Source organism: Bufo gargarizans, chromosome 4, assembly GCF_014858855.1.
Source record: "Bufo gargarizans isolate SCDJY-AF-19 chromosome 4, ASM1485885v1, whole genome shotgun sequence".
Classification (NCBI taxonomy): Eukaryota; Metazoa; Chordata; class Amphibia; order Anura; family Bufonidae; genus Bufo; species Bufo gargarizans.
In genome coordinates, this window is record NC_058083.1 from 275865224 (window position 1) to 275889134 (window position 23911).

The following is a 23911-nucleotide window of genomic DNA, read 5'->3' on the forward strand; positions in this document are numbered from 1 at the left end:
AGTAGACACAGAAGTGGGATGGTTACGTTGATAAAAGCGTTATCGCTGCTCACCATCTGTGTTGATTCCTCAAAGTTTCTTAAAACCTCACAGAGGTCAGACATCCATGCCCACTCCTCGCTTCTGAATAGCGGAAGCTGACTGGAAAGGCGACATTCATGTTGCAGCTGGTATTCCACTACCGCCCTGACTCAAGTACAGAACAGACAATTCAAATGAGAATGCAAATGCATTATCCTGTCTGCCTATTAGAGAAGATCTTACTGAGCAGGAAGACATCTAGGAAGAAGTAGAGATGCTGGTTTTCTACGAGCAATTTGCCAAGCAGGATGCCATCACCATCAAAGGCAAAGGTAAAGAAGCTTTCAAATCCCAACAGCAGAAACTTCCAAAACCATAATTTGAGAAAAAAAGGTGGGTCAAGCTTCAAGCAGAAAGTCGAGTGTTAGGAGAACAAGACTTCTTCACCAGTGGAAGAATGCCAGAGAGAAATGCAGACCCAAAGCTACTCACAGCGGAAACAGCTCTTCATGCAACAAGGGCTAATGTTGAGAAGAATCCTAGATCCCATTGCCAGTGATTAACTGTATTCTCTCACTCAGCTTCATGAGGTAGTAGTCTGGAATAGTTTTTTAACAGTCCTGAAGGATTTCCGAAAGAGGCCAAGCGCTTGTTGGCTGCTTTCCTTTACTCTGAGGTCCAACGCATCCCGATATTAATTGGGCTAAGGTCAAGGGATTGTGGAAGCCATATCATCTGACACAACACTCCATTACTTTCCTTTTTAGTCAAATAGCCCTTACATAGCAAAAGGAAGCTTTGTTGAACAATGAAAATTCTACAACATATTTTGGTTTAACACTTTTTTATTTATTACATAATTCCATATGCACTCCTTCATCATTTTCTGATATTCAATATGAGTCTACAATGTAGAAAGTAAAAAAAAAATTGTGTGTCTAGACATTTGACTGGTGCTGTGCTGATAGTTACTGATATCCATACAAGCTGAACAGAGACAGGATAGAAAGTGTTATGATGTGTAAGAAACTATCACAACACCCCTTCTATCTTCATTGACAAAATGCAGGCATTAGAGAGAGTAGCAATAGAGAGAGCAATATATCCCTGCCCACCGGTAACTTTCCCCTAATGACTGAATCCTTCTCACATGTATGGGGAGAGATTTGGGTAAGTGGAGGGTATAAAGGAATTGAAGTATGTGTAATTCCCTAATATAAAAGTAAAGGCTTGTTTGTAAAGGGTTGCACAGGTTTATACTTTTTCTTTAGCAGACCCCTTCAGAGTCGTCAGACACGCGATGGGGTTCATACTTACCTGGTCTCTGCCGCTGGGTTCCACTCCATGGCCGCATGTAGGTCCCGGGTCTCTGGAAATCATCATCCTGTTGAGGATCGTCAAGTGACTACTGCAGCTAATCCCTAACATGTCCCCCATGCGGTATGTCACTGGGTCACATGCTGCACAGGTGACAGTTAACTACTGCAGCCAGTGATTGGTTGCAGAGGTCCCGTGACAACCATTAACAGGATGTTGATTCCCAGTGACCCGGGACCTGTGGATGCGGCCATGAAGTAATTGAGCCAAAACCCAGTGACAAGGACCAAATAAGTATGAACCCCACTAAATTGCACAACCCTTTAAAGTGTGAAGATCTAGTTTCAGATCATTTTGACTCCATTTTGTCTCTCAGAACCATCATGACTTGTGAATGAACTGAAGATTTGTTTGGAATTGTTTGTGCTTGGGAGTTAGGCTTTGGATGCATATTTTGTCAGCGTTGTTTTGAGATTCTGATTCATTGCGGTTCTGGGAATTGGCTGATCCAAGATCTGAGGTGATAGGAGATAAACAATGCATACACAGTGACAATTTTAGAGCGCATGCACTGGATACATTCCACTAGGGCATGAAGCTCTTTGTTTAAACAGTATAAGGCCTCTTTCACACGAGCGTGACGGATTAGGTCCGGATGCGTTCAGGGTGCGTTCAGTAAAACTCGCACCATTTTGCAAGCAAGTTTAGTCAGTTTTGTCTGCGATTGTGTTCAATTTTTTCTACGCGGGTGTAATGCGTTTTGATGCGTTTTTCACGCGCATGATAAAAAAAACTGAAGGTTTACAAACAACATCGCTTAGCAACCATTAGTGAAAAACGCATTGCATCCGCATCTGCTTGCAGATGCAATGATTTTCACGCAGCCCCATTCACTTCTATGGGGCCAGGGATGTGTGAAAAATGCAGAATATAGAACATGCTGTGATTTTCACACAACACAGAAGTGATGCGTGAAATAAAACGCTCATGTACACAGACCCATTGAAATGAATGGGTTAGGATAAAGTGCGGGTGAATGTGTTCATGTCACACATTGCACCCGTGTGAAAAACTCACTCGTCTGAAAGAGGCCTAAAAACTGGAACTTTTCAGTGTGCAGCCAGAAGCTCACATACTAGGGGACACCTGTTTTCCCAACAGGATGGCATGTAAGCTCTTCTGATATGTCTGGTTTAGTATGCATTTACACTCACCTAAAGAATTATTAGGAACACCATACTAATACCGTGTTGGACCCACTTTTGCCTTCAGAACTGCCTTATTTCTACATGGCATTGATTCAACAAGGTGCTGATAGCATTCTTTAGAAATGTTGGCCCATATTGATAGGATAGCATCTTGCAGTTGATGGAGATTTGAGGGATGCACATCCAGGGCACGAAGCTCCCGTTCCACCACATACCAAAGATGTTCTATTGGGTTGAGATCTGGTGACTGTGGGGCAATTTTAGTACAGTGAACTCATTGTCATGTTTAAGAAACCAATTTGAAATGATTTAATCTTTGTGACATGGTGTATTATCCTGCTGGAAGTAGCCATCAGAGGATGGGTACATGGTAGTCATGAAGGGATGGACATGGTTAGAAACAATGCTCAGGTAGCCCGTGGCATTTAAACGATGGCGAATTGGCACTAAGGGGCCTAAAGTGTTCCCAGAAAACATCCCCCACACCATAACACCAGCCTGCACAGTGGTAACAAGGCATGATGTATACATGTTCTCATTCTGTTTACGCCAAATTCGGACTCTACCATTTGAATGTCTCAACAGAAATCGAGACTCATCAGACCAGGCAACATTTTTCCAGTCTTCAACAGTCAAATTTTGGTGAGCTCATGCAAATTGTAGCCTCTTTTTCCTATTTGTAGTGGAGATGAGTGGTACCCGGTGGGGTCTTCTGCTGATGTAGCCCATCTGCCTCAAGGTTGTGCGTGTTGTGGCTTCACAAATACTTTGCTGCATACCTCGGTTGTAACGAGTGGGTATTTCAGTCAACGTTGCTTTTCTATCAGCTTAAATCAGTCGGCCTATTCTCCTCTGACCTCTAGCATCAACAAGGCATTTTCGCCCACAGGACTGCCGCATACTGGATGTTTTTCCCTTTTCACACAATTCTTTGTAAACCCTAGAAATGGTTGTGCGTGAAAATACCAGTAACTGAGCAGATTGTGAAATACTCCGGCCCGTCTGGCACCAACAACCATTCTGACATTCAGTTTGGAGTTCAGGAGATTGTCTTGACCAGGACCACAACCCTACATGCATTGAAGCAACTGCCATGTGATTGGTTGACTAGATAATCGCATTAATGAGAGAGAGAACAGGTGTTCCTAATAATTCTTTAGGTGAGTGTATATTCCCCATAAAAAATTCAATGCTGCAGCACACTTTTTTTTAAAACTTTGATATGCTGTTCCTCTGTTGTTCTTCCTTGGAAGTGTATGAATAATTTGATATCCGTGATTACAATTTCCTCTTGTCAGCAGGTTGTCAGCACTAAATGGACTGTACCATAGTGTACAGACTTACCCCAGCACAAACGATGATGCTCTACAATTGTTCTTGCTTAGGTAATAAAGGATTTATAAAACAGACATGTCAGTAGAGGTTACAGTAAATAGTCTCTATTCCAACTATCCATTTTCATTCATCATTCCAGTACATCTGTGCAGCTACTACTACTGTAAACATATAATAAAAATAAAATACATAATCACTAGGTATTTATTAAGATAGCAGTGGTAGCATGTGTATTCCAAGAATGATCTCTAGAGAGAGAGAAGATAAATAACCTCCTAGGTAATTCTGGGAATTGAAGTCCGTGGGATGCTAATGCCAAGCATAGTGTTTTCTTGACTGACCACAGTTCCCAGAAGGAAGCAGTTGTAATATACAGCATGCTTTGGCACAGAGCCAGATTTCAGGTTCACTGTGTCATGTACTTATCTATCTGTGTTCCTAAAGTGAGTCTGGCCTCTCTAATGCGATGCCGCCAGTGCCAATCAATACTGTGGCAACCAGCCCGCTTACAGTAGGGCAGGTCAGCCTATCAGAGAGCTGGGTCGACTCATGCCATCAGGGTATTTAAACAAGCAACTTCTGGCCACAGTTGCCTGTGATTGGTCTTTCTGTCTCATAGGCGCTCTTGTGCCACTTCCTTGATTCCTAGTTGACTGATCTTCTGCCTGTAGTGACTTTGCCTCTGATTGTTGACTCTGCTGTGTATTTGACACTTTCTTTCATGTTACCTCCTGGTATCTGACCATGCTGTGTTTTTGACTTTTTGGTTTGTCACTCTTTGGCACTGTCACAGTTTTGTGTTTCCTACCCTTTCTCCGAGGTTAGATCCTGTGCATGCTAGGGACTATCACCTAGTTGGGGGCAGTAGTTTAGGGCGGATTGATTAAGTAGGCAGGGAGAGTGGTGTGGGTGGAGTTTAGATTTTCACTGTACCGTATATAACATGACAAACTGTAGCTGTAGAATGCTGTCACCCTCAGGCAGTCCTCATCATTAACTTACAACAGAACTAACATTTGTGACAGAGAGCAGCGTACGAGAGGCAGAGATAGATCTGAGATGGCTCTTCTAAAGCAGTGCAAGCAGCAAGTGTGTGATGTGATAGAGCAAGAGTCAGAGAAGTTACATGCCCTGAGCCAGGACATATGGAAGACTCCAGAGCTGGCTTATAAGGAACACACAGCTCATCAACTCCTTACAAGCTTCTTCTCCAGCCGGGCATGGGAGGTACAAGCCCACTACCATTTAGATACTGCATTTCGAGCACAGTGGATCTCTGAAGCCACTGACAGCCCTTGTCTGCATGTAGGCTTCCTGTGCGAGTATGATGCTCTGCCTGGGATAGGGCATGCCTGTGGGCACAACCTGATTGCTGAAGTCGGGGCTGCTGCTGCACTTGGACTGAGAGGAGCTCTGGAGAGTGTGCAACCACCACGGCAGGTCCAGGTAAAGGGTCTGATGTTACATATACATAGTTTAGTACAGTTAAAAAAAGCATACATACAGGTCCTTCTAAAAAAATTAGCATATTGTGATAAAGTTCATTATTTTCTGTAATGTACTGATAAACATTAGACTTCCATATATTTTAGATTCATTACACACAACTGAAGTAGTTCAAGCCTTTTATTGTTTTAATATTGATGATTTTGGCATACAGCTCATGAAAACCCAAAAGTCCTATCTAAAAAAATTTGCATATTTCATCCGACCAATAAAAGAAAAGTGTTTTTAAAGGGGTTGTCCGGGTTCAGAGCTGAACCCGGACATATCCTTATTTTCACCCCGGCAGCCCCCCTGAGCCTGGCATCGGAGCATCTCATGCTCCGATGCGCTCCCGTGCCCTGCGCTAGATCGCGCAGGGCACGGGCTCTTGTGTTTTCAATAACACACTGCCGGGCGGTAACTTCCGCCCAGCAGTGTGTTCGGTGACGTCACCGGCTCTGAGGGGCGGTCTTTAGCTCTGCCCTAGCCGTTTTACTGGCTAGGGCAGAGCCAAATCCCGCCCATCAGTGCCGGTGACGTCACCGGGCTGCCTGTCAGCCCCATAGAGAGCCCGGTATGTCACCGGAACTCAGAAAAATGCCTTTGCCCTGCGCGATTTAGCGCAGGGCAAAGGAGAGCATCGGAGCATGAACTGCTCCGATGCTCATGTCAGGGGGGCTGCCGGGGTGAAAATGGGGATATGTCCAGGTTCAGCTCTGAACCTGGACAACCCCTTTAATACAAAAAAAGTCAACCTTCAAATAATTATGTTCAGTTATGCACTCAATACTTGGTCGGGAATCCTTTTGCAGAAATGACTGCTTCAATGCGGCGTGGCATGGAGGCAATCAGCCTGTGGCACTGCTGAGGTGTTATGGAGGCCCAGGATGCTTCGATAGCGGCCTTAAGCTCATCCAGAGTGTTGGTTCTTGCGTCTCTCAACTTTCTCTTCCCAATATCCCACAGATTCTCTATGGGTTTCAGGTCAGGAGAGTTGGCAGGCCAATTGAGCACAGTAATACCATGGTCAGTAAACCATTTACCAGTGGTTTTGGCACTGTGAGCAGGTGCCAGGTCGTGCTGAAAAATGAAATCTTCATCTCCATAAAGCTTTTCAGCGGATGGAAGCATGAAGTGCTCCAAAATCTCCTGATAGCTAGCTGCATTGACCCTGCTCTTGATAAAACACAGTGGACCAACACCCGCAGCTGACATGGCACCCCAGACTATCACTGACTGTGGGTACTTGACACTGGACTTCAGGCATTTTGGCATTTCCCTCTCCCCAGTCTTCCTCCAGACCATGGCACCTTGATTTCCGAATGACATGCAAAATTTGCTTTCATCCGAAAAAAGTACTTTGGACCACTGAGCAACAGTCCAGTGCTGCTTCTCTGTAGCCCAGGTCAGGCGCTTCTGCCGCTGTTTCTGGTTCAAAAGTGGCTTGACCTGGGGAATGTAGCCCATTTCCTGCACACGCCTGTACACGGTGGCTCTGGATGTTTCTACTCCAGACTCAGTCCACTGCTTCCGCAGGTCCCCCAAGGTCTGGAATCGGTCCTTCTCCACAATCTTCCTCAGGGTCCGGTCACCTCTTCTCGTTGTGCAGCGTTTTCTGCCACACTTTTTCCTTCCCACAGACTTCCCACTGAGGTGCCTTGATACAGCACTCTGGGAACAGCCTATTCGTTCAGAAATTTCTTTCTGTGTCTTACCCTCTTGCTTGAGGGTGTCAATGATGGCCTTCTGGACAGCAGTCAGGTCGGCAGTCTTACCCATGATTGCGGTTTTGAGTAATGAACCAGGCTGGGAGTTTTTAAAAGCCTCAGGAATCTTTTGCAGGTGTTTAGAGTTAATTAGTTGAATCAGATGATTAGATTAATAGCTCGTTTAGAGAACCTTTTCATGATATGCTAATCTTTTTAGATAGGAATTTGGGGTTTTCATGAGCTGTATGCCAAAATCATCAATATTAAAACAATAAAAGGCTTGAACTACTTCAGTTGTGTGTAATGAATCTAAAATATATGAAAGTCTAATGTTTATCAGTACATTACAGAAAATAATGAACTTCATCACAATATGCTAATTTTTTAGAAGGACCTGTATTTCTGTAATTCACGCTTGCCTACTCTCTCAGTTTGTATGCGAATTTCCCCAAAAATGTTGGGGGGTATTGCCTGGAGCCCAGGCAGAGCAGATAAATATCTGACACCACCACAAGAGTGAGTCACAGCAAAAGTAATAAAGTGTGGACTGTGGCCAGTCATAAAGTCAACTATAGGCTGCTTTCCACAACTCTGCGCTGTTCATTGCGCCCTAATGTTATTTCATATTTGTCTTGCTTGAGGCAATACAACTTTATCTCATGTTAGTCAGCAACTGCCTTTATGTGAGAAAAATTACTCATTCCTGGCACATTGTATGCAGCTATCGGGGCTTCTATTGACACTGCTTTGATGTTATTCAATTATTATTTTATGTAAAATGTTAATTACAATCACAGTAACTTACACCTAAGCTTCTCCATCATCAAAATAGTGAATGTCACTGGTAAAAAGTATTTTAACTAATCCACAGAATTCTATATAAGACCCTTTAATCTGTTATGTTTAAAGGGTTTCTACCACTTGCTTTGCACACATTTCGTTTTCAGACACTAGCTAGTGTCTGATGTACAATACAAGCTAAGTATTATATTCTTCTGTTCGGCCGTTTGGTTTAAAAAAGCAATTTTATATTTATGCAAATGAGCCTCTAGGTGCTATGTGGGTGTCTTTTCAGCACCTAGAGGCTCCGTCTACCTTCATAAACTGCCGCCCAGCTCGTCGCTCCAGCACGCCCATCTCCTAGTGAATTCGATCCTCCCCCTGCTTCTGGCGTCTGAAATTGTTCGTCTCTGCATTCGGTGGCATTCGGCGCATGCGCAGTGGAAATGTCTGAGCAGGGAGCGGTCAGACATTGACTGCGCCTGCGCCGAATGCCGTTGAATGCAGAGACGAACGGCGCAGGCGTGAGATTTCAGACGCCACAGAATCGCGGATCGCTAGTGTCTGAAAACGAAATGTGTGCAAAGCAAGTGGTAGAAACCCTTTAATATATCAATCTAAAACCTTTTACCCAAACTATGAATGGATTATGGTGCCAATCAATCACCCTGATAGTTCAAAGATACAAAAAATAAAGATAGAAATTATATGAACATACAGAGAGGAGCGGGCCAAGGTCCTGGGGAGGGAGATAAACTTACCCTGTAAAACCCTACTGTACCCCTCAGCCCAGAGAAGAATTCCAATGGTGGAGACTCTCTGTCCACGTTCCTTGGCTAGATAGCCCTAAATTACCCTAATGGTGTTTGGGGGTGAAACCCCCAAGAACCCGACGCGTTTCTCCAAACAAAGTGGGTTCCTCAGGGGGTCAGGATATTGGGTATAATCAAATAGTTAACACATGATAGCCAAAAAGACGAATAAATAATGATAAAAATATAATGAATAGTACAGGAGGGTGACAAAAATAGACAGAAAAATGATCTAAATATAGGAAGATTTCAATATCTGTCTCACTGTTTGGAAGTCGACCAGAATGATACTGGCTGCCTGATACTTGACCTCCAAACACCAGACGCGTGCCACCCCCTGTAGATGCCTAATTCTGGTAGACTTCCAAACAGTGAGACAGATATTGAAATCTTCTTTATTTACATCTGTCTATATACATTTTTCTGTCTATTTTTGCCACCCTCCTGTACTATTCATTATTTCTTAATCGTTATTTATTCGTCTTTTTGGCTATTATGTGTTAACTATTTGATTATAACCAACATCCTGACCCCCTGAGGAACCCACTTTGTTGGGGGAAACGAATTGGGGTCTTGGGGGTTTCACCCCCCAAACACCATTAGGGTAATTTAGGGCTATCTAGCCGAGGAACGTGGACAGAGAGTCTCTACCATTGGGATTCTTCTCTGGGCTGAGGGGTACAGTAGGGTTATACAGGGTAAGTTTATCTCCCTCCCCTGGGACCCCAGCCCGCTCCTTTCTGTATGTTCATCTCATTTTTATCTTTATTTTTTGTGTCTTTGAACTATCAGGGTGATTGATTGGCACCGTAATCCAATCATAGTTTGGGTAATAGGTTTTAGATTGATATATAAAACATAACAGTTTTAAGGGTCTTATATAGAATTCTGTGGATTAATTACTTCTTTAATTAGACTCATCTATATATCCTTTTTGAATACCAGAACATATGTAAATGTAAAAGTCTTTTACTTTTATGGACTACATGTGCATTTATAGATAGGAGCCATGGCTTCTACCAGTGGTACAGTGACTGCTTCTCAGGGGCTTTGTAAGAAAAACTGACCCATCTTTACATCTATCTAATTATTGTGTGTTGGCAAAATAAAATGTTTATTTCAACAATTGAAACCTTTGTGGTTCAAGTTAACCTCTTGATGATGCACTGATTTTCCATTTTCCCAACCTTCCTGGAGCCATAATGTTTTTGGTAGGCAAATTTGTACTTTCTAATGGCACCATTCAATATTGCATACAATGTAGTGGGAAGCTGGAAAAATTCTAAATAGGGGGAAATTTAAAAAAAACACACAATTTCACCACAGTTTTCTGAGTTTTGCAGGGCTTCATGGGAACTACAGCTCTAAAAGCCCTGTTTTCTTCAGAGAGACCAGGGCTTTAAGAGACAACTAACAACTTCCCTAATCGTCAGGCTGGGGAGCCATTGAAGCCCAGGGAGCACAGAGCTCCAGGGGAAAGCTGCTTTAGATGCCATGGTCACATTTGACCATGGTAGCTGAGGGCTTTATGTCTGCTATCAGCATTATCGCCAAACTTAGACATCACCCCCAGGTGTCTGCTTTTAAAAACGCGGTGGCCGCCATTTTTAAAGACTAAACGCACGCTGTAAATGTATGGCAGAAGTCCAGAAAGTGTTAAAAACTCAGATTGTTGTCACTGTTCTTTTGCATCACCTAACTGTAGCCACAGGGGTTGAGCAGCAGGGGCAGTGTTTTGGCAGTCTTAATTGCAAGCTTTCGTTAGCATAGTAGATACTCGCCATTATGTAGATTTGAAATAGAGGGAGAAATACCTACAATAGAAATGGGAAGAATTAAGGCAGTGCACACCTTCTGCTCATCCTCTTTTGCTAAAGTTAGGTAATACAAAAGAGCAATAATAGCAAGCTGGGTTTTTAATTTACAAGCCAAAGGTTTTAATTGTTGAAATACAAGTTTAATTTTAACAATGAGATAGATGTGCAGCAATACTCTGAAGAGCTGGTGTAAAAGATGGGAGTGGTAGTGGCCGTTATGACTGTGTTGTGACACGGTTTACTCCCTCAGACCATTGGTCCCTGGGGATAGGTGCAGTGGAAAAGTAGTTTGAAGAATCAGGCTAGAAGTAAACATATAAAGGTCTCTTTTACTTAGTAAGCACAAAGTGCAGATTTTGGCACCAGATGAGTAGGCAGGGTGACTGGTTGTGTGGCAGTTTAATAGAACTAGCAGGCACTTGTGGATATAGGTGTCCACTATGACACAGGTTTGGAGTTAGTCTGGCCTGGATGTGGTTTGGGTGATGGGTGTTTGAGCCATAGTCCCTAACCTTGCAGTGTTCTTGCAGTGACCTGCAGTGTCTGCATAGTTATCATTTCACTGATCACTCTGCTGTCTTTTCACACTGATACTCTCTGGGAGCAGTGTTCTGAATACTGAAGGTCTCTCTGGAGCAGTGACGGATCCAGAGCCTGGTCTCGGGAGGGGCACTTCCAGATTGTTTTGTGGCGGCGGACAGAAAATAATGTGGTGCTTATAGAACAGACTATTTTATTTAACCTATCGTACAGCTCAAACCTTATTTAAAAACAGTCACATTTGTCTTTCCAAATTACGGATTTAAAAAAATTACAAACAAATAGGTGACATTTAAACACATATAACTTTATTATTTAACAGTTTTGGAGACATTTGGGGCATCTGTGGGGATGGCACTGTTATGGGCATCAGTGGATGACTCTGTTATGGGGAGGTGGGGACGGGGGGAGGAAAGAGAAGAACTTGTGGAGGGGCCGGGGGTGAACTGAAGTCAGACAGTCCCCCCTTCACACAGTATTTATTAAGCCCTTTCAGCAGTCCCCCGAGGGGTTAATAAATACTATGAATGGGGTATTGCTGAAAGGGGTTAATAACTACCGCAAAATACCTTCCCAAAAGGACAGAAAGATGGTGCAGTACCCTCGATATCAAAAGGTAACAAAGGTTTTATTGTACTCACAAATTCAAAGTGGTTAACATGCACATTTTTAGAGGGGGCATCCTTATGTGCATGTTAACCACTTTGAATTTGTGAGTACAATGAAACATTTGTTACCTTTTGATATTGAGGGTACTGCACCATCTTTCTGTCCTTTTGTGAAGGTATTTTGACCCAGTGTTGTAATCAGCGGTCGGTGGCTCACGGCGGGACCTGAGGACCTGCTGAAGGTGTATAGCAGCTTCCCTGTATGTGAATAACGTACCTGTGACTGCTACTTCCGAAAGCTGGATGTGAATTCAGGTCTCCAACTTTACAGGATTCTGTTTGAACGACTGACATAAACCACCAATACATAGCACGGTTCCCGTATTTACTGTTTTACAATGACACTACCTCAGCGGAGCTGCGCTCCTGAGAGTCCTGAGACTAAGTCTGTTCCTCCTGCTCGGTCGAGAGCGTTGTCCTGCGCCGCCCTGCAAACTGGGACATGAAGCTAGGTATCGTGGATGATTTTTTTTTGGGGATGTGGAAACGTTACACAGGAGAAATACCGCAGATAATGTTGCTGAACTCCCTAGCGGCTAATAAAAAATTACAGGGAATGTCACAGGTATTTGGGATGTGGAAACGCTACAAATTAGATATACCACAGGTAATGTCACTGTCCGCAGCGGACACCGTCTACGGAAAAAGTACACTGGATGTCACAGATATTTTTGGGATGCGCACACGTTACACAGGAGATGTAGCACAGATAATGTCGCTGTCTGCAGTGGCCTAACTATTGCACTCTATTTAGCGTAGGATGCACTAAAAACACATATTGCTGCCACACACAATAAGGACATTTTGGTCTATAAAGTTTTAGCAATTTAGCGCAGGTTGCACAAAAAATATTGCTGCTGCCACCCACAACAATAGTCCTTAAAAGGACTTTTGGGTCTCTGACAAGTTTTTCAACTTAAATTTTTTTTTTTTTTACTCCCTACACTATCTTTTCCTGACTAACACTGAGCCGAACACATGTCATCGGGTGCTTTATAGCACCCAATGACTCGTTCCAGACAGCCAATCACTGTAATGCCAGTAACCAACATGGCTATGGCGTTACAGTGAAGAGCAGTACTTACCTGCACGTTTATTGGCTGTGCCAAACTGGTGTGCGGCCGAGCATGCTCGATCAACACTGCAGAATCAGGGTTTATGTAAACTGCAGAATCAGGGTTATTAAGTTTTGTTTGGCTGTTAACCCTCAATGTGTTAAAGAAAGAAATGGATTAAAATGGAAATTCTGCCAAAAAAGTGAAATTTAAAAATGTAATCTCCATTTTCCTATAATTCTTGTGGTACACCTAAAGGGTTAACAAAGTTTGTAAAATCAGGTTTTTTCCCCAAAATATTTTATTGGATTTTACATTTTTACATAACAAACAATGGCAACATTTATGGGAGGGCTTCATTTTTCCCCTCTATTGGTTGTTTTATTATTTTTGAGCTGAGATTCATCTGGTGGTTATGCACCAGGGTGATGATCATATGTATTACTAGAATAGTCACACTATTTGGGCTATTATGCTGTGAATCACCCAGGTACATACTACTGGCATACTTGACATGTTTTCCATCTTCTGGCGGGTAGCAGCGACACTGGCCAGTGGATTGCAGCATACGGTTTCCTGTTGACTATTCATACTTTTTTGCTATCTTGAATATTTTATAAATCATGATATGTTTATTACAATTAAATAAAATATATTTTTGGAATACTTCGGGCATTCTTTTGTTGTTTGTTTAACAACGCTATAGGTTTAAATGGTAACTGTGAGTTAACAATTCAGCTTTATATGAAACAATATATACGTTTCTAATGACTGAAATTTCTTTATGAGTCTGTTACTTTAAAATACAGAAAGCAATATGTAATCAAGTAGTCAAGTAACAAACTTTTCAGAATATTACTATTCATACCAACTGCCTGCTGCCTAGAAGCTTCCCTCTTTAATTTTCCTAAGGTGCCTTTAAGTTCTTCGAACAAATACCATTCAGTGAGTCTAAGGGGATCCGCCAGCTGTTCCCTCTCGCTGTCTGTGCAATAACATATAATAAAAGATTTCCATTTTTTTTTTAAACGCTTTGTCTGTTTTTCTTTATCCTTGGTCGCTAGCAACTGTTCTATCCATAGTATTTTTTTACGGTGAAAACTACTTGGTTAGAATTCGGGAGGTGTGGGAGTAGCCAATTACCTAATATGCATTTCTTTGCCGCCATGATAATGATATGTGCTATGGGAGGTAGATGTTTGGCTCCGCCTGTAGCCGAGCTAGGCCCCCCTCTGCATGAATGTAACAATGCCATTTTGCAGTCTATGGGACACATAAAATTGCTTGATCTTTTAATGATTGCATGAATGTCGACCCAAAAGGCCTGCAGCTCCACAACCCATGGTACAAATCAGACCTTTGTTCTTGACATTTTGGGCACTGCGTCTACCAGTATGGCATATGGATTGATGGTGGCAAATTGAATGCATAAATTGCCCTATGCATGATTTTTTATTGGTTTTCCCTCCAATTTTCAGATATGACATGCTTTCTAAAGTCCATCCACCCATCTACTATGTCTCTTCCCACATCTTCATCCAACTGCTTTGCCCAGCTTTTATATATGGAGTGGATGGTCCCGAAAGCAGCTTGGATCTAACGAAGGAAAATAAATCTGAGATGGAGTATTTATTATTGGAAGCAAGGAGACTATCAAAAGCAGTAAGGGGCTTCTCTGGCAATATCTAACAATTTTGTCCTACAGTAGTGCGTTATTTTCCAGTAAGGGAAGTATTGGGGTCCCTAAAGATAAAATTTTGCACTTATTTCTTCTAGTGTTAGTTATCTTGGTTCCTTATCATGAATCAAGTTCCCTACTTTGTTTATTCCCTTTTCTTTCCAGCTTTGGAACAAGTGACTCGGATTTCCCTCCTGGAATTCTGGCGAACCCCACAAGGGGAGATGTTTAGAACATGAATAAAAAAGATTAAAGGGAACCTGTCACCCAAAAAACGGATACTAAACTGTTAATAGTACCTTTTAGTGCTGCAGAGTAGTTTCCTAATGCACTTTTTGATTATTTAGCCGCATCTAGCCTCCTGGAGAAAATGATGTTTTATTCAGCCGCTGCCCCCTGCTTCAAGTCAGGTTTGAAGTCAAGGGGGCAGCGGCCTAGGCGTCTCGAATCCTGCTCTCCCCGCCTCCCGCCGCCTTTATTGACACGCCGGATCTCAGTGCCAGGACCGCGCTCCCAGCCCGCATGAGCAGTAAAGGGCTGCTGTACCGCGATCCTGCCTCCGGCTCGTACACTCAGCCGGCTTCAGTTTCGATACTGCGCATGCGCCCGGCAGCCTTACATACTAGCGCTGTTACAAAAGATGCTGGGCGCATGCGCAGTAGCGAAACTGAAGCCAGCTGAGTGTAGGAGCCGGAGCCGAGATCGAGACAAAATGTGAGTTTAGTACGGTAATATCTTTGTGTTTAATCAATACTGGTATTGTTTGTAAGGGGTACAAAAGTTAAAAAGCTAAAGGAGATCTCACATAATTGGCATATGCGCAACCTAATTTCTGGCTAGTCTGTTTGTACCTAGTCCACATTTCTATTTTCCTGCCCGCTACATAAGAAATGATTTTGCCCCTTAGGACCGCAATAAGTTAACATTTTCTCTATGACCCATATTGTCCATGTCGTATTCCCCCCACCATCCTCTCAAAAGTGAGGCAGAATCCTCATCTCTGGCTAAATGAGATGGAAACCTCCATAAAATATCACTGCCCTTTCTTTGAGTCTCTGCCATTGTCAATACTAATGGGGCTGTCACAACCAGACAGCTGAGAAGCTCTGACAGAGGCCTTTCAGAACCTCCTCCTTGAGTTCTCTTTGTTGTGCTGTTCAGTTCCTCATCTCGTTAGCCTCTCTCAGCTGTCATGGAGTTGGACTGATTGCTTCCCTTTAAATCCCTCCCCATGGTGCATTGCTGGGCGGCTTATACTTCCTCCTGGAGTGTGTGTGCATGCTGATCTTGTTTTCCTGTCTGCTACAAAGTTAAGTGCTGAACATTTATCTGTTATTTTCTGTTTGCTGGATCCCAGGTGACCCTAACTCCCTCCGTGTCTGGAGTAGGGAGCCGGTGGTCGTGTCCCCTCACTATTGTAGGGTGTTCAGGGGTTATATAGTCGAGGTATGTGGATATGCAAACCTCCACCTTTCGGATCTTTGCATAGGCTGAGCAGCCAGGGATAGTCTCAGGTCTTGTGCAGGGGTCTCCCTTTTGGTTCCTTAGCTTTGGATCCACTCAGTCATATATGCATGTTGCTTTGTCTTGTTTCCTGTACACCGTCCGTGACAGGGGCATGATCAGAAATAACTATATCTTTCAGCTCTGATGAGATGACCCTGGATAGAAGGGTGTTTTGTACCAGCATATAGTCAATCCTGGACCAGGTGCCATGAGCATGTGAGAGAAATGAGTATTCCCTTCCCTCCGGATGAAGGTATCTCCTCCATGTGTCTACCAGCCCTGTGGATTCTATAAATGTGCCCAGTATATTTTTGTGTATGATCTTGCTAATATGTTTATGCGACAAAGGGTCTCAGGTCCTGTCAATGTCCTGATTCACTACGGAGTTAAAACCCCCACCAATTAATTTTATTCCTGCTGTCTGAGTGGTCAGATGAGTTTCTAGTTTAAGAAAGAATTCCTTATTGTCGCCATTTGGCCCATAGACATTAAACAATTCTAATAGGCCACATGGTGTTTCAATGGTCATGTGTAGTAAGCGGCCATCCCCATCAGGTGTTTGTAACGGATCACCTGGCACCCCGACTGAGTACCTCCGTTGCTAGATGCTCCTAGTGCTTTCTGAGGACTCCAAGCACTCCACTTGACACCGTACGCACTGCAGACCCCACGAACCGCCGCAGCTTGGTTGGGGTCTCCCCGTCCTCCACCCACGCTGGACCTACGACAAGGCTCCAGGCTCCAGTGGGTGAACCTCTCCTACAGCCAGAGAGCAGGAACAGCTCTTACAAGAGCTAGTAGTTATGCCAGGGGAGTATAGCAAATCTTCAGCGTATAGCAATCCCCCAGTTTTGATCAGTTATCCAAACACCAGTCTCAACATGATGAAGGATAAAACAGGAACTCTTTATTGAGGGCTACCCGCCCGTATTTATGCAGGTCCCCATCTGGTGGACACGCCCCTAGGGGACCAGAATGGAGACTGTGACACAGGACAGATATGCAGCAATTCAGGATACACAGACACAACACATCCCCACAATGCATCATGGTTTCCTCCTCTCTGCCCTGGCGACACCCGAGGAGCAATCCAATTATCTCTCAGGACAAAGGGAAATCGCCAACAGGACAGGAATCACCACCCAAACACACAATGTCACACCCCCACAGCAAACACAGACATAGAAACATAGAAACATAGAATGTGTTGGCAGATAAGAACCATTTGGCCCATCTAGTCTGCCCAATATACATTTAACATATCCCCAGATAGCTCAAGTCTGAGTGCATATCATAAGGTGAATGACACTCAGAATACACAAATACAATACTATTAGCTATCTGGGTACCCTCACATAACATACAATTTATGGGCCATAATCCTGAGGCAAGAGGTTGGCAAACAGCCCCTCCAAAACACCGTGGCGAGGTTGGTTTTGCCACAGTGTTACAACCAATACCTTATGTGGAAGAGATTTGTGGATTAAGATAAGCACACCAGCACATCTACCCTGCGCTGGAGAGCCATAAACAGAACCCACCCATAGCTTACACATATATTTCCATTCCTCTTCTCCTAGATGAGATTCCTGTAACAATGCAACATCTGCTCTTAATCTCTTCAAATGGTGGAGAACCATCATCCGCTTCTCTGGGGAGCGGAGTCCCTTAACGTTCCAAGTGACTATACGCATTATTAGTTATCCAGACAAAGATATATATATAAGCAGAGAAATCTTAGATATATAGCACTTCCCTCTTGTGTAATCCCTAACGTAAAATCTGTCTCTAGCTCCATAGGCATTTAAGTTGATAACCAGATCCATAAATTATAGAAGTAAACAGCCAAAAAATAAATGCAATAACATAAACTGAAACAGTATATCAACGGAAAGGGCCTTCCTTTGTATTAGTCTCCTTTTTCCTTTCCTCCTAGTACACATCCTATGTCTATCTCTGGACTTCACTTTTTTCTGGAATTAAGGTTCTATATTACTCCACTCCTCCCCCCTCCCAATCGCTTACTGCATTATCAAAGCTTACACTCTAAAAAACGTGTATATATACTGGTAGTAAAATGTATAGCCATAATGCCCCCAATACTTATCAGTCCACTGTTAGGGTAGCATAGCAGTTCGGCCTATGAGATTTCTCTCTCTGTAGGGGATGATCTGGCTTCTGCGGCTTGCGGTCCCTTCTACAGAATTTTTCTTCATTCAGTCCATCTACTCTCCGCAGCAATAGGTGTCTGAGTGGCATGATGAGGACTACCCCTGTCCCTATCCTGGCGTAGGGTTGGCGAGTGTCCCTTGTTTAAGTTGCTGGTCGTGTCGGACTCTTTCCCAGATATCCAGCCTTGGGCCTCGTCATACTTCCGCGCTTCCACTGGTCATTTGAAGATACACGGAGCTTCACCTGCAATTTGTATCCTCAATGTCACAGGATACTGTAGTTGGAATTTTTTCCTCTTTGCGTATAGCGTAGAGCAAATCATGCTGTATTCTCTTCTTTGTTTTGCCACCTCTGTGGAGTAGTCTGCAAAAATCAACTGCTTTTCCCCATGTAGTACCGGGGAGATTTTCTGGAACTAAATGCTCTCAGGATTTTTTCTTTATGTTTGAAGTCAAGAAACTTAACTATAACTTGACTATTCCCCTGAGCTGATGGCATACTTGATTGCTTTGGAAGTACAAATTGGGCAGGTCCCACACAGTGAGCTCTTTCCACTCTCTTAAGGCCCGTCAGACCTAGGGCCGCTGGGATCTCTGCTTCACAGAAGTCCTGTAGTTGCGAAGGTTTCATGGTTTCAGGAACCCCTAAGATTCGCAAGTTGTTCCTGGTCTTCCATGCAATCACACAGTATAGTGTTTTCGCGCGAGATCACTCCCAATTTATGGTATGTCCATGTGGCTTCTTCTTCCAGAGCTACAATTCTTTGCGCCATTTCTTCCAGTCTGGGAGAATAAGATTCAACTTCAGCACGTATCTTCTGAAGTGAGGCTGACACCACCATAATGAGTGAGTCTTTGATGTCCGGGGCCACATGTTTAGCTAATGTACTTCAATTGCTAATTTATCATAGTTCAACAGGGTCCCCAGGCTGCCAGTAGATATCAGTCCCTGCTCTTCCACAAACAAGTCTGGGGAATGGGCTTCCTTCTCATATACTGTATATTCACGTTATTTTGTGAATTTTCGCATCGTTCACGATTTTTGTAATGTTCTTGATTTTCTTGATGTCCCCACTTTTCTTGACTTGCGCGATTTTCGTGATGTTTTCGATTTTCTCGATGCTCACGATTTTCGTGATGTTCCGATTTTCTTGGTGTTCGCATTCTTCCGGCACCATGTTGCCTTCACCTCCTTCTGGGCACTCTTGCATGTGCGCCGGCTTACCGCTGCACCAACGCAGATATCTCTCCATGAAGGAACGTCTGGGGCAAGTAGAGAACGTGAAGCCACTGCTCGCGAGTGCCAGCTGACAGCTTTATATGCAGTTATGTGATGTTCTGGGGAGAGGTTGAAGTGGAGCTTCTCACTACACCACCTTACATCCCAGCGCCAGAACCGGAAGTCATCGTAAAATCAGTTTTGAGTAACTTGAGGGGTGTAGTTTCTACAATGGGGTCATTTATGGAGGGTTGACGTTTACATGCTCTCCTCCATTCACGCAGACACGACAATACAAATTGAGCGAGCAACCCGTGTCATTGAAAAGCCCCTCTCAGTCCATGACTATAACCTTCACATGGGAGGGGTGGACTTCAATGACCAGATGTTGTCTCCGTATTTAGTTTCCCGCAGAACCAGATGCTGGTATAAGAAGGTGTCTGTATATTTGATTCAATTGGCTCTGTATAATAGTTTTGTTCTCTACAGTAAGGCTGGGAGAACACGATCCTTCCTCAAATTTCAGGAAGAGATCATCGAGAACCTCCTGTACCCAGGAGGTTCCGTGGCCCCATCCACCAGTGTAGTTAGCCGTCTACACGAGCGACATTTCCCCAATGTCGTTGCCGGTACCTCAACCCAACCGTCGCCCCGAAAAAGATGTTGTGTCTGTAGCAGGAGTGGAATAAGGCGTGACACCCGCTATTTCTGTCCTGACTGCCCACAGGTACACCTAGCATAGGGATCACATCTCACCAGGACAGGCACACAGGGCTATTAGGGCCCATTCACACAGAGCTGCTGCAAACCTCTCCTTTCACCTGGGACAAAGTGCATAACGCACTTCGCCACATCTTTGGGCGATTTGCGCTTTGCACATTGTCCCATGGGGAAGGAGAGGTTTGTTCTATAAAGGTAAAAAAAAAAAAAGGTTAATGTTCAGTTCAAAAAGTTAAAGTTTATATGTTCTGTTCCAAAGTTAATAAAATTATTGCGTTGCGGCCTGGTTTTTTCTTTTTTTTTTTTACCTTCCAGGTGGACCAACCGATCGACTAGCTGCAGCACTGATGTGCATTCTGACAGAAGCATTGCGCTGCTGTCAGATTACACACAAGTCGGTGTATGCGGCGCTGCAAGACGAGATTTCTCCTCTGCAGTAAAAGATACGTTTGCCGAGGCATATGAGCTGAGGAGGAGGCGGTGTTCCTATGCTTTGGCAAACACTTTGTATATAAAAAAATAAATCCCGGCAATGATTTATTCATCCACATCGATTGATGTGAATGGATAAATCTGGTTTGCCAGGGCATACGAGCTAAGTGGGTATGGATGTTGGGCGGAGCTCCTATGTCCTGGCAGACGCCTTTCCCTCTTTTTTTTTTGGCAGAGATTTTTTCATCCACATTGATCGATGCGAATGAAGAAATCTGTGCCGTTCATTTTTTTCTTTCAGCCCAGAGGCTGAACGGAAAAAAAAAATCTCATTACCTGTATTCTCAATATAAGGAGAATAGCAGAAACTCCTAATGCTGGCCATACATGTAATGATTGCGGAGACCCTCAAATGCCAGGGCAGTACAAACACCCCACAACTGACCCCATTTTGGAAAGAAGACACCCCAAGGTATTCGCTGAGGGGCATATTGAGTCCATGAAAGATTGAAATTTTTGTCCCAAGTTAGCGGAAAGTGAGACTTTGTGAGAAAAAACAACAAAAAAAAACAATTTCCGCTAACTTATGCAAAAAAAAGAATAATTCTATGAACTCGCCAGGCCCCTCATTGAATACCTTGGGGTGTCTTCTTTCCAAAGTGGGGTCACATGTGGGGTATTTATACTGCCCTGGATTTTTAGGGGCCCTAAAGCGTGAGAAGAAGTCTGGGATCCAAATGTCTAAAAATGCCCTCCTAAAAGGAAATTTGGGCACCTTTGCGCATCTAGGCTGCAAAAAAGTGTCACACATGTGGTATCGCCGTACTCAGGAGAAGTTGGGGAATGTGTTTTGGGGTGTCATTTTACATATACCCATGCTGGGTGAGATAAATATCTTGGTCAAATGCCAACTTTGTATAAAAAATTGGGAAAAGTTGTCTTTTGCCAAGATATTTCTCTCACCCAGCATGGGTATATGTAAAATGACACCCCAAAACACATTCCCCAACTTCTCCTGAGTACGACGATACCAGATGTGTGATACTTTATTGCAGCCTAGGTGGGCAAAGGGGCACACATTCCAAAGAGCACCTTTCGGATTTCACCGGTCATTTTTTACAGATTTTGATTGCAAACTACTTCTCACGCATATGGGCCCCTAAAATGCTAGGGCAGTATAACTACCCCACAAGTGACCCCATTTTGGAAAGAAGACACCCCAAGGTATTCAATGAGGGGCATGGCGAGTTCCTAGAATTTTTTATTTTTTGTCGCAAGTTAGTGGAATATGAGACTTTGCAAGGAAAAAATAAAAATAAATAAATCATCATTTTCCGCTAACTTGTGACAAAAAATAAAAAATTCTAGGAACTCACTATGCCCATCAGCGAATACCTTAGGGTGTCTATTTTCCGAAATGGGGTCATTTGTGGGGGTTTTCTACTGCCTGGGCATTGTAGAACCTCAGGAAACATGACAGGTGCTCAGAAAGTCAGAGCTGCTTCAAAAAGCGGAAATTCACATTTTTGTACCATAGTTTGTAAACGCTATAACTTTTACCCAAACCATTTTTTTTGCCCAAACATTTTTTTTTTAATCAAAGACATGTAGAACAATAAATTTAGCGAAAAATTTATATATGGATGTTGTTTTTTTTGCAAAATCTTACAGCTGAAAGTGAAAAATTTCATTTTTTTGCTAAAAAATCGTTAAATTTCGATTAATAACAAAAAAAGTAAAAATGTCAGCAGCAGTGAAATACCACCAAATGAAAGCTCTATTAGTGAGAAGAAAAGGAGGTAAAATTCATTTGGGTGGTAAGTTGCATGACCGAGCAATAAACGGTGAAAGTAGTGTAGTGCAGAAGTGTAAAAAGTGGCCTGGTCATTAAGGGGGTTTCAGCTAGCGGGGTTGAAGTGGTTAAAAAGTAGGTTTTGGAAATTTTCTTAAAAATTTTAAGAATTGCTTCTAAAATTCTAAGCCTTCTAATGTCTTAAAAAATAAAATGACATTTACAAGATGATGTCAACATAAAGTAGACATATGGGGAATGTTAAGTAATAAATATTTTATGAGGTATCACTTTCTGTTTTAAAAGCAGAGAGATTCAAATTTTGAAAATAGTGAATTTTTTTAATTGTTAAAACAAATTCGTTAACTTTTGGATTTTTTAAAATAAATAAAGGTAAAACATATTGACTCAAATTTACCATAACATGAAGTACAATGTGTCACAAGAAAACAATCTCTGAATGGCTTGGATAATTAAAAACATTCCAAAGTTATTTAGCACATAAAGTGACAAAATTAGGCCTGGCCAGGAAGGGGGTAAATGACCCGGCCTGGAAGCGGTTAAAGATTCTGACTACTTATACTAATTCCATATTCTGCTCTATTAAAGACATTACTACAGTATGTGGTTACCAGTTATATGCACATATATTAGCTCTTTCATTACTATTGCAACTTATAATTCTAGGTTTATATTTATGCAGATTTTTGCCATCAGTGAGGAGTGGCAGGGGCAATATTCGAATTCGCGATATTTCACAAATATTTGGGCGAATATTCGTCATATATTCGTGAATTCGAGAATTCGTTATCTCGTCATTATTTTCTTGATTGCGAAAATCAGAGTAACAAAGGAGCTGGACCCTCCGTGTTAGAGTAGGTCCCACCTGATAAGAAGCTACCTTGTCGTCTGGTAGGTGGGCCCGATATATTTTTGATCAATAATATGCTCTAAGAGCTTCTTCACTGCTTATCAGTAAGTATTGGCGTCATGTATTTGACCCTGTTCACACATTCATCTGTTCACTCAGTCTTAGTGCATTTAGTGGTGTGCTGCTACTTTAATTGTTTGCTGTATTATTGCCGGGTAGCTTGCACCTGCGATTTGTCTCAGGAGGTGCTGTTCCATTTTTTGCTTATATGTATATTATAGAGGACTAGGCATCCTCTTTGGAACTTAGCACTCCCCGCCCATCCCCCATCCCTTGGTGTTTTTAATCAGAGTAACAATGGAGCTGGACCCTCCGTGTTAGAGTAGGTCCCACCTGATAAGAAGCTACCTTGTCATCTGGTAGGTGGGCCCGACATATTTTTCAACAATAATATGCACTAATAGCTTCTTCACTGCTTATCAGTAAGTATTGGTGTCATGTATTTGACCCTGTTCACACATTCACCTGTTCACTCAGTCTTAGTGCATTTAGTGGTGTGCTGCTGCTTTATTTGTTTGCTATATATATATATATATATATATATATATATATATATACACACACACACACGAACATACAAGTGGTTATACACCTATTTCGAAACACAGACACTTACCTTTCATGTAGACAGCTGATGTCTGGTCCTCATAGGCAGCCTGGAGAAGTAGGTGCCATGACCCCTCTGTGCCATCCAGGGACAGCAGTGGAGGGGTTA

The 23911-nt window shown here is 42.9% G+C and overlaps 1 protein-coding gene across 1 annotated transcript in view; it reads left to right on the plus strand.

Annotated features, from left to right (window-relative positions):
• The first annotated feature begins 295 nt into the window (after positions 1 to 295).
• LOC122935373 (peptidase M20 domain-containing protein 2-like) overlaps positions 296 to 23911 on the plus strand; it is a 131617-nt gene continuing 108001 nt past the window's right edge. Inside the window, exons 1-3 of the mRNA XM_044291137.1 lie at positions 296 to 353; positions 4553 to 4583; positions 4889 to 5327. Of these exons, the coding sequence (XP_044147072.1) occupies positions 296 to 353; positions 4553 to 4583; positions 4889 to 5327 (528 nt within the window). The remainder of the gene's footprint in view (positions 354 to 4552; positions 4584 to 4888; positions 5328 to 23911) is intronic.